A 12,647-nucleotide genomic window follows, 5' to 3' on the forward strand; every position below is an offset into this window, starting at 1 on the left:
TTATCATTATGACGCCAAACAGTATACTTATAAATTTACAGGAAATTACTAACAAAAAGTCACCCAGACACCAACCTCATTAGGACACAGACCTCACCCAGACACATCCTATCTCAGACACGTACCTCACTCAGACACTAACCTCACTCTGACATCAACCTCACTCAGACACCAACCTCACCAGACAACCTCACTCAGACACCCTCACTCAGACACCAACCTCAAACAGACACATATCTTACCCAGACACCAACCCCACCAGATAACCTCACTCAGACATCAACCTCACACAGACACCAACCTCACTCAGACACCAACCTCACTCAGACACCAACCTTACCCAGACACCATGTGAGACACCAGAGGTAGCCGATATAGTCACATATCAACACATCTACATCCAATCAGACATGGGAATACCCGACAGAACCATGCAGCAAAATCCAAGCTTGTGTGTCGCCTTATTGTATCAACTGAATGCGAAACTTTAGCAGTATCCAACCATTGGTCTTTGTGAACATCGCTCCCACTAATACCTTGTTTGTTACATTGCGCTGGAGCTTTAGACAACATTTGTCCGAAGGAGTGTTTGAAACGCGTTTTATCGCGCTATCAAGTTTTAATGTTTAATTGTTGGAGAATTTGTTATCAATTTGTTGACAAGTTGTATTTCTGTGCACGATATTCTGACATTGGAAACTCTCGCAAGGGACTTAATTGTCCCAAGTCACTCTTGTTATGTCGTTAATGTTAGTTCAGGCAATTGAACATTGTGGCACTTTAGATGGGATCTACGGTAACGACGCTGTAACTAATATGCCTTGTCTCAAGCTGAAACAATGACTTTATGTAAGGGTAGTCTTTGAAAAGGAAGGCCCCAACAGCTGGGTCACAAGGTGGGGTAGGATACCCTCACCTTCTCGCAAACACCTGGTATCATCACTTTTTGATAGTGATTCATAAACACATGCTCATGATATAGTCGGACTTTCACAATGGAGTGTGATTTTAGCAGAGACTTTTTATGATTATGGAAAGGGCTTTGTCTTATTTAAGACCCTGGTTCGCTTTCCCACATTCGTCCGTTTCGTCGCTCACCTTATGCAGCCGTTGCCGCGTCAATTTCCGTGCCATTTTAATTCAATTTCTTGTCATTTCCTTGTCTTAGAGTTGTATTAGTAGTGATAAATCTCTTAGATGTCTGGTGGGATTAGTGGACATGCCGATCGGCATTTCTCGTAAGTTTTCGTGGAATTCCCACACACCTCGGTGTGTTCCGATTGATATGCAGCTCTTCATTTCCCTAGCGTACAGTAATGGCTGCCTGTCGTGACTGCCGGACAAAATACCAGCTTTGACTATTGAAGCCTGCAGTAAGGTCCATATTGGGTGTTGTCTGGCATTGCTAATAACCTATAACACTCTTGCTTTTCTCAGAGGAGAGTAACGTCGGTTGTAAACAAGATATTTAGCCCCATCTGTCGAAAATTAATCTTTCTTCGACTGGAACCCAATCTGCTAGGCGGGTCTCACAAATCTATGGGTCTATGCTGGTATATATTTATGAACATTGTTTATCCTCTAAAGCACCTTACCTCACCCAGACACCTACCTCACCCAAACGCCTTTCTCACTCAGCTACATACCCTGTCCTGACTCCTACCTCACCCAACTACCTCCCTGACACCTTCCTGGCGTAGACATCTACCTCACGGAGCTACGTACCCACCTTACCAAGATACTCACCTCGCCCAATAAGCCTACTCACTCAGCTATGAACCTATTTCAACCACCTGCTTCACCGGACCCGTGAAGATCCGGGGTAGAATAGGTCTTCAGCAATCCATGCTTGCTGTAAAAGGCGACTATGCTTGTCGTATGAGGCGACTAACGGGATCAGGTGGTCAGGCTCGCTGATCTCACCTTAAGTATTTACCTCACCAAAATACTTACCTCACCTTAGGGTTTTACCTCACTAAGATACCTACCTCACCTTAGGTATTTACCTTACTAAAATACCTACCTCACCTTAGGTATTAACCTCACTAAAATACCTACCTCACCTTAGGTATTAACCTCACTAAAATACCTACCTCACCTTAGGTATTTACCTCACTAAATACCTACCTCACCTTAGGTATTTACCTCACTAAGATACCTACCTCATTTTAGGTATTTACCTCACTAAGATACCTACCTTGCCCTACCCACCTCACCTAAGACACCTACCTCTCCTCACATAGACATTTACCTCACCTAGCTACGTACCTAGAAAGGCACACGAGACTTCACTCAGCTCTGCGTCACCCCATACATCGATCTCACCCAGGCACCAACCTCTCCCAGACACCTGCGTCACCCCCGACACCAACCTCACCCATACACCTACCTCGCCCCAGACACCAACCTCACCAATACACCTACCTAAACCCAGACACCAACCTCACCCATGCACCTGCCTCACCCATACACCTACCTCGCCCCAGACACCAACCTCACCAATACACCTACCTCGCCCCAGACACCTGCGTCACCCCAGACACCAACCTCACCCATACACCTACCTCGACCCAGACACCAACCTCACCAATACACCTACCTCGCCCCAGACAACAACCTCACCCATGCACCTGCCTCACCCAGACACCTACCTCGCCCCAGACAACCTCACCCATGCACCTGCCTCACCCAGACACCTGCGTCACCCCAGACACCAACCTCACCAATACACCTACCTCGCCCCAGACACCAACCTCACCCATACACCTACCTCGATCCAGACACCTGCCTCGACCCAGACACCTGCCTCACCCCAGGCACTAACCACACCCCAGACACCTGCTTCTAGTGACTAGTCTCGGGCGACGGTATTAATAAATTTAGTGGTTACATACTAAGGAAAGATAATATTCAATTCGGTATTTGAAAAGTCACATTTAAACCAAGGAAAATGGTTTTGATTCCGCCGTCCTTGATACAGCAATGTTAACGATCCAAGACCAGTTAAAGGGGTAGTGCGCTTGGGAAATAGCCCCAGCAAGTTTTACACAAGTCAATCTAACCCTACGTTGCGTGACTGTAATTTTGTCTAAACTCAAATCGTATTATGTATACTGAAGAAACTAAGTTAGGAATCATGACTATATTTGGAGATATGTTTTGGTAGTGAAACCATCCACAAAAATATTCATGACCCCTAACCTTTTTTTGGTTCAGTATATTGCACTCGAGCAGTTATCCCAGTGATGTCTGGAAATATACTGCCGAGCAGATGAAAGAATACCCCATGTTTGATAGTGGCTAAATCTGAATCAAGGGAGAAACGGTCATTCAATGGGGATGTATTTGATATCATAGTTGTGTTTTGGACCTGACGTTTGCAGTGTTTGAGAGACTGTTTCACCCTAGTAACGTTTTCATCATCTTCCCGAGGCAGGCGTGTCCACCAGCTTATATCAAAGCCTAGTTTCTACCCTTACCACATCAAGGCTATTTTTCTGTTTTTTTTCTGCTTCACCCCAGACACCAACCTCACCCCAGGCACCAACCTCAACGAGACACCTGCCGCACCCCAGATACCAACCTCACCACAGATATCAACCTCATCGAGACACCTGCCGCACCCCAGACACCAACCTCACCCCAGACACCAACCTCACCCAGACCCCCAACCTCACCCCAGACACCTGCCTCATCCCAGACACCTGCCTCACCCCAGACACCAACCTCACCCAGACACCAACCTCACCCAGACACCTACCTCGTACAACCGACCACTTCTCAAGTGCACCTTACCTGGCTGCTTCGGCAGCACACATCAGTCAGGTGTCAGTCGGGTAGATGAGTCGGGTATATCAGTCGGGTACTTATGTCCCAGCCTGATTCCTTACTTGGGACACACAATATAGCATGGGAATTCCCTCTATAAGTCGGACATCTCGCAGCAGATAATAGACTAAAGAAGTATTATTTATTACAACGTGGCTGTGAATTTGCCAGGCCTTCATGAATTCACTTTAATATTTTCATTAAATGAGAGAACTAATGGTTTATGGATAAAGTTTTGAAAATTATCAATAACATACCCAAAAGCAGTGGACTCTTGCACCTTTTTTCCAAACCAAGATTGAGCACATATTCGCACAAAAATATCCCATGCAGTTGTAATTAATTTGACACTCAAGATGAAAACTGTTCCACTGCAGTAATATCAAGCAAATATTGAATATTACCATACAGTGTAAACGTAAAACTAAGGAAACACATGTGAACATGTATACAATGTAAGGGATACGCCCTGATCGTGTGTTAAGCGACAGTGGCGTAAAGTAAGCGAGCATATGTCGCGTGCGTGGCACCGTCTGTGCTGTTGTCGTTATCTAGAGATGACCTCAACTGTTTACTGTTTTACCAGATAAAACACACAAGGCAGCTGTGACCCCCTCAAACATAATAATTGAGATCACCACGTAATAGATATGATAATTATGATGCTACTTGGACCCCTTGGTCTGATGTCTGGAGGCCATATCTGATGACATTTAGACAGGTAAGGGATGCCCCCTCTAATTCAGATTATGATGTGAGGAGTTTGGCAGCAGAACTCAATTATTGCGATATAGCCAACCTTGAGCGAGGAACCGCCTGAGTGAGATCAGCTACAACTACGTGTATCCTACTGCTGCTTGGAAATATCCTCGCGATCGATCCGTCGTTAAACGCTTTGGGACTTTTGCATCCATTTAGTGGAAGCAGACGACAGTGCTGGAAGACGAAAATTTCAGTGGAGAGGTGTCAAAGCTGGGTAACAACGTACAATATCCCGATTTGTCGACGTAACAGACATGGATTAATAATTTGCGGATTACACGAGATGAACACGGGTTGGAATTAGGCTGTACTTGTGTGCTGGAGTTGTCGTCTGCTGAGGGAACTATCGTCTGCCGTGTTTGGTGTTTGGCGGGAGACACATGGCTGAACGAGGTAAGTACAGAGAAGACCCCAGGCATCTGACTGTCGTTTGGATAAGTCCTTACTCCTTACGATATAAGATTTAGTTCTCCACCAACGACCTTGACGTTCCTGGCCGCCATTGCGATATACAGGATGCGAAGGACCGTTATCTCATCGCCATGGCTTGATTTTTTATTTGTTTACATTGCAACGTTTCTGTTAAAATACATATGGCCATTATTCATCAAACGACCTTGATGTGCCTATCGGTCATTGCACATCTAAACCTACATAGAGCTGGTCGTTATTACAATAAAAGTGTCTTGCCCCTGCTGTGTAAAGTATTGTTATATACTGGCGGTACTATCAAACATTATTAAGCCTCGACAACTGTGGTGTTAGTAAACTGTATACTATCAGTGTACTGCATCAATATGTACTGTCATGATGTAACTTACAAAGGACGTATCAAAATCGGTTACCAATAGGCACACAACTGCCTTATGTATTAATTAAGCGTTCCATTTCAATTTTAATAAACCCATTTATACTGAATATCTTCTCGCTGTGACTAGTCTCGGGCGACGGTATTAATAAATTTAATGGTTACATACTAAGGAAAGATAATATTCAATTCGGTATTTGAAAAGTCAGATTTAAATCATTGAGGAAAATGGTTTTGATTCCGCCGTCCTTGATACAGCAATGTTAACGATCCAAGACCAGTTAAAGGGGTAGTGCGCTTTGGAAATAGCCCCAGCAAGTTTTACACAAGTCAATCTAATCCTACGTTGCGTAACTGTAATTTTGTCTAAACTCAAATCGTATTATGTATACTGAAGAAACTAAGTTAGTGATCATGACTATATTTGGAGATATGTTTTGGTAGTGAAACCATCCACAAAAATATTCATGACCCCTAACCTTTTTTTTGGTTCAGTATATTGCACTCGAGCAGTTATCCCAGTGATGTCTGGAAATATACTGCCGAGCAGATGAAAGAATACCCCATGTTTGATAGTGGCTAAATCTGAATCAAGGGAGAAACGGTCATTCAATGGGGATGTATTTGATATCATAGTTGTGTTTTGGACCTGACGTTTGCAGTGTTTGAGAGACTGTTTCACCCTAGTGACGTTTTCATCATCTTCCCGAGGCAGGCGTGTCCACCAGCTTATATCAAAGCCTAGTTTCTACCCTTGCCACATCAAGGCTATTTTTCTTGACTCGACCCTGGCGCCACCTCGCGTAAATCACGAGTTGTGCCCCTTGTAATGAAAACGCGATATGCAACAAGATCGCTGTTCTTATCTCGTATAGCTTCACAAAGATGGCGACTACCATAGACGACGACCTAGTCGATCAGATAACGAAAACATTCGCGATTTCATCCCTGACACAAAAACATATGAACTCCTTGGGGAGTATTAGATGAAAAATTCGTGTCAGCAAAGACAGACAGCGGCAAATCACTTTCATGCGAAGGTGTTCCAGTCGTGATGTAGATGTTGTGAAATGTTCTCTGATTGGACTATCGATATGTGCGATAGTCCAATCATATTTAGCACAGGAAAGTGGGCTTGATGTGGCAAGGGTGGAAACAAAACTTTGATAAAAAGGCTAGTGGATGCTCTTGTCTCGGGAAGATGCGTTCAGGTTAAACGCAATGTTTAAGTGGATATCTTCTTTTGCCCAGGCATTTTAGACGCTCCAAAGGGATATAAATTCCGGGATATCTGTAGCACACGTTGTTTGCCTACTGGTCGCAGGCGTTTGCTGAGCAGTGTTGCGTCCCTTAGCATTGCCAAGATGCACTGGTTACAGGTTCGAATTCCAGAACCTTCCCGTGTATGCTCCTTGGATTGTCATCCCCATACCCCGTCGGATTCATCAAAATGGAAAACTACTTTCACCCACGTATCTATAGTTTCTGTTAACAGTCATGTTCATCCCGAATGTGAGTCCACCAACATGTGAATGTCGAATGTGAGTCAACCAACATGTGAATGTCGAATGTGAGTCCACAACTTGTGAATGTCGAATATGAGTCAACATGTCAATGTCGAATGTGAGTAAACCAACATGTGAATGTCGAATGTGAGTCAACCAACACGTGAATGTCGAATGTGAGTCAACAACATGTGAATGTCGAATGTGAGTCAACCAACATGTGAATGTCGAATGTGTGTTCACAACATGTGAATGCCGAATATGAGTCAACATGGGAATGTCGAATGTCAGTCAACCAACATGGGAATGTCGAATGTGAGTCAACCAACATGTAAATGTCGAATGTGAGTCAACACGTGAATGTGGAATGAGAGTCAACCAACATGTAAATGTCGAATGTGAGTCAACATGTGAATGTCGAATGTGAGTCAACCAACATGGGAATGTCGAATGTGAGTCAACATTTGAATGTGGAATGAGAGTCAACAACATGTGAATGTTGAATGTGAGTTAACAACATGTAAATGTCGAATGTGAGTCAACTAATATCGGTCTCCTTTAGGGCGGAGTAAAGCTCTCGGTCTCCATTAGAGCGGAGTAAACCTCTCGGTCTCCTTTGCGGCGGAGGTTTAGACTATACTTTTCACGCTCGTTTCATTTATAATCTTCTTTAGTCTGTAAAATGCATCTTAACGGATTTTGGGAACACTTGCACGTGCTCGCGTATATGTAAGCAAGTTGCCGAAAGCCATTCGTGACCAACTCGTGTTATTCCGGGACAAGCCGAATAGCGACTCGTGCCCGTCTCATTGCCATTTTTGCGACCGGGATCCGTCTTAGCGCAAACGGACAGACCTAAAACAATTGTCAACTCGTTGCGTAATGGTTCACATATATTTCCCCATATATTATATATATTCCAGATGCAATTTAAAGCACATCTGGACATGCGGAATTATACAGTATAATTGAACACATCTAACTATATCTGGGGTATATTTTTAGATGCAAGACATATGTAAAATCAAAAATTATTTCTGAGGGATTCTTTGACGAAGAATTTGAAATCATACGCGCATTCCGCTTGGTTTGTCGTATTTTCGCACATAACATTCATCGATAGGGGGACGAGTCTTCATGCTGGTTACGGAAATGGGGCGAGTGGTGGCGAATGGCCGAAAGCAGCCACATCCTTACGGAAACAGCCGAAAGCAAGGCCCCGAAGAACCCGAATACATGAAAATCAAAACAGTCACACAAGCATGTCCAATTTTTTAAAATATTAAACCTATGGCAATTTACCTTTTTCCAGGGGGAACGACTTGCCCAGTCGTCCAAGGAGCCTCAACTCTCTGTGCAGAGTTGCTTCCCTTGGACACGTTCGAATTCCGATTCGCCCCGACTTTTTTTGTTTCTAGGTTTGAAAGCACCATACCCATGCTCATGAGTTTCACCAAAGTGGTAAACGTCCAAGACCTGCATCACTTCAGGCTTTCCTCCCACATTAAGCTGACACGCCGTGATATAACTGGAATACAGCAAACTACGGTTATAACGAACTTAAAGGGACTACTAATTTTAGTTCGTTATAACCGTAGTTCGTTATAAGCATATAAACATCATAGTCGGGACCAAAAAAGTAAGTTCGTTAAATCCGTCAGTTCGTTATAAGGGTGTTCGTTATAACCGTAGTTTACTGTACTGTTCAAAGCGGGGCTAAAACCAATTCACTCACTCTTATTTTTATCAGAACAAATAATCATTATTAATAAAGTCCTAGGCCCTTTAGATGAAGTTCCATATAGGTAGACTATTAATAGTCTAAGCTGTCGAGAAGTGGTCATCGGTCAACGCTTCCGCCAAATTAGCTGCAGAACACGAATTCCACTCGACGCAGTGAGCATTTCATTGGCAATATTGAGCGAGGCAATCTGTGTGGACGACGTTCCTGAAGCCAGGCGTCGAAACTACTGAACTGCATCATGTAATATATTTTTGTACTCACAAACAATTCAATATCACGCCGCAGCAGCTTTAAACAGATCGCCATTTTGGAAAGGCTTAAAAAGATGGAATGATATTATCAACTACGAATACGGATTCGTTTACAAAAGAAGTCAGCATGTTTTATTCGTGTAGACAAAGCATTTCTTGGAATACCACACTGTCAGCTTTGGAGCCAAGATCGACACAACGAGGTTCGGTTGTATTTCTGTTGGATCAAAGCGTGTGGGCTTGAGGAAAGATCGAAGCACGCGATGCATATCCAGTCCAGGACGTTCATCACGAGCACGGGTATGATACTGACGGACCATAACAATGATTACGGAGAATCGGTGATTCAATCAATACAGCTAATCCTGGTGCGGCTAAGGGAGGTAACTCTGAACATCGAATTGCGGAATTTCTTTACCAACCATACCCCCATGCGGGAATTAAAGGGGAGGGGAATAAAAAATGTAAAAAGAAAGTTGAATTCACTTCAATTGTATGCCAGAGAGTGATCCCCAGGGAGTTGAGAATGAAAATTAACCCGCCTGTATATGTCGCCAGTGGCAACAACGTCATGATTAGATGAACTGAAGATACTGTGCGAACCCCTCCTGTGTAATATAAATGCGTTATAGGATCAATAATGCATGTGTGTTACTGAATTGATTGTGTTGACTAGTTGAGAGTTATGTCACTGCATGGCCGCGTAGCTTCCAACTGCATACTCCACATGACCGTGATATCGTCGCCGGGGCTCATTGCATAAGTTATCGCTAAAACCTAAAACGATCGTAGCCCCACAGTAATATCGTAGCGCTAATATCGCTTTGTCGAACGGTGCCTTGGGCCAATTTGTACAAAACTATTTTAGGATTAAGGCTAGTTTGGTTAAAAATAGTTGTATGTTAAAATTGAAGTGACGGCAGTCTTAGCGCTTACATATATTTGAGAGTGACGACAGTCTTACCGATATGGTCACTTTGGGAGTGACCACAGTCTTGGCGCTAATGTCTCTTTTTGTAGGTTGCCACTAAGCCCTTATATAAAACGTCATGCCAATTTGCGCCGATCTATATCTGCAACCGAATTGATGCAAACAAAATTGTTCTAAACTTCACTCCAGTGTAAACAACAAAAGGACACTGATGCAGAGTTGCGTCCCTTAGTCTTGCCAGAATCCGATGATCATAATGTTGAATCCAAGATTACCCCTGATTATGCTTATCGTAAGAGGCGACTAACGGGATCAGGTGGTCAGGCTCGCTGACTTGGTTGATGCATGTCATCGTATCCCAATTGCGTGGATCGATACTCATGATGTCAATCACTTGATTGTCTTGTCCAGACTCGACTATTTACCGACCGCCGACATATAACTGAAATATTGCTGCGTGTGGCGTTAAACAACGAACATACAAACAAACAAACAATAAATTGTGTAACGCTGTACTCGGGGACGCTCTCCGGTGTCACGCACGCAATAAAGGTCACGTGTTATAAGATATATATATGTTTTACTTTATTTATTTATTCTAAACAATCCACTGTCATGTAAGAGAATATATCAATGTCTCACAGAATGACAAGCATGAGAGGATGTATGACATGGATTACTGTTAAACTACTAGCATTATATTGAACGTTTTTCAGCTTTCCTCCGGTATGACATTTACTGCAATTTGCACATATCTCAAAACAATTTCTTATCAAATTTGACACGTAATCAATAATCTGTTCATGTTATTCCCCTAGTCACTTGTCATATTTAGCATACAGCATTAATTCCTTTGAAGACATCACAGTTATTACTAATGGAAGCTGGAAGAACGGTTTGTAGAGGGGTCAAGTTGATTCGATTAGGTCATTTCGGAAACCATGCATGCTTGGCACCGTCTGATATTGTCCAGACAAGCAACGTTTCTCGCCTTTGTCCTTTGTGTAAGGAGTAACAGCGATAAGGTGGACTTCTGCCGGTCTGTTCAGTGATGGGGAAATAAGAAAAGGATTATAGTCTTAAAAGGCGTACATCGGAGATGACCTTTAGGGGGGTGGTTAACGCAAACTGGCTATGCAGGCCGGAGGGTAGGGGGAGAGCCAGACGGATAAAAGCTAATTGATGTTTGGTGTGTCTCTAAGGTGTGCTAGGGGGTAAGAGAAATAGCTTTTAGGCTATGTGAGTTTTTTTGTTTGTTTATTATTTCCCATAGGTCTCATTGCTGTCCCGCACAAAAATCTTAAAAAACCTTAATACACTCATTCGGCCGCTAGAATTCCGCTCACGATAGAAATGAATGAATCCATTGTTTGATCAATACAATTTCTAGCTGTATTTTGTCCTTAACATGTTTAAAGAAGGAAAGTTTTTGTTCTTATTTAAATTTTGCAATACCAGTACGGTAAACCCCACAACCATAGTTCTCCGAAAATATAGCATATGACGATCAATTTTGACATTTGTGATCTATTTTAAATAAAAGACAATTAATCGGTTCTATTCTCAACCAAAGACACATTTCCCCCATTTTTCACTATTGTCCGACTGACCTCTCTATCTGCATCACCTGGGTATGGGGAGGAGAAACACCAGGATATAGGGCCTTAAAGAAGACATCAGTTATCGCCTTGATTAGTATTTAGGTGTGTTGTGAGCTCCAGTGAGGTGTCTCGGATAACTGATCCCAGTTGTATAGGAGTAACATGATGGGGCGGATGTTATCAGCAACTGCTGTGATAGTGTTACTGTGACATGTGGGTCCTCATCATTGTAGGTAATCTTCAAGATCACTATCATGACACAGACCCCTATTCGCCTTTGGTGCTGACTGTAGTACCGTGACGCAGACCGCTATTCGCCTTTGGAGCTGACTGCAGTACCGTTACGCAGACTGCTATTCGCCTTTGGAGCTGACTGCAGTACCATGACACAGACCCCTATTCGCCTTTGTAGCTGACTGCAGTACCGTGACACAGACTCCTATTCGCCTTTGTAGCTGACTGCAGTACCGTGACACAGACTGCTGTTCGCCTTTGTAGCTGACTGCAGTACCGTGACACAGACTGCTATTCGCCTTTGTAGCTGACTGCAATACCGTGACACAGACCACTACTCGCCTTTGTAGCTGACTGCAGTACCGTGACACAGACCCCTATTCGCCTTTGTAGCTGACTGCAGTACCGTCACGCAGACTGCTATTCGCCTTTGTAGCTGAATGCAGTACCGTGACGCAGACCGCTATTCGCCTTTGTAGCTGACTATAGTACCGTGACACAGACTGCTATTCGCCTTTGTAGCTGACTGCAGTACCGTGACACAGACTGCTATTCGCCTTTGTAGCTGACTGCAGTACCGTGACACAGACTGCTGTTCGCCTTTGTAGCTGACTGCAGTACCGTGACGCAGACCGCTATTCGCCTTTGTAGCTGACTGTAGTACCGTGACACAGACTGCTATTCGCCTTTGTAGCTGACTGCAGTACCGTGACACAGACTGCTATTCGCCTTTGTAGCTGACTGCAGTACCGTGACACAGACTGATGTTCGCCTTTGTACCTGACTGCAGTACCGTGACACAGACTGCTGTTTGCCTTTGTAGCTGACTGCAATACCATGACACAGACCCCTATTCGCCTTTGTAGCTGACTGCAATACCATGACACAGACCCCTATTCGCCTTTGTAGCTGACTGCAGTACCGTGACACAGACTGCTGTTTGCCTTTGTAGCTGACTGCAGTACCGTGACACAGACTTCTGT

General features: G+C 43.8%; 1 protein-coding gene across 1 annotated transcript in view; it reads left to right on the forward strand.

Moving 5' to 3' along the window:
- Nucleotides 1-4,451: 4,451 nt before the first annotated feature.
- The window catches only part of LOC139473034 (Golgi-associated plant pathogenesis-related protein 1-like), a 67,224-nt gene continuing 59,028 nt past the window's right edge, over nucleotides 4,452-12,647 (forward strand). The window contains exon 1 of the mRNA XM_071255549.1: nucleotides 4,452-4,983. Coding sequence (XP_071111650.1) covers nucleotides 4,971-4,983 — 13 coding nt within the window. The 5' untranslated portion in view covers nucleotides 4,452-4,970. The remainder of the gene's footprint in view (nucleotides 4,984-12,647) is intronic.

This window comes from Haliotis cracherodii, unplaced genomic scaffold (assembly GCF_022045235.1).
Source record: "Haliotis cracherodii isolate W230 unplaced genomic scaffold, xgHalCrac1.p SCAF_26, whole genome shotgun sequence".
Classification (NCBI taxonomy): Eukaryota; Metazoa; Mollusca; class Gastropoda; order Lepetellida; family Haliotidae; genus Haliotis; species Haliotis cracherodii.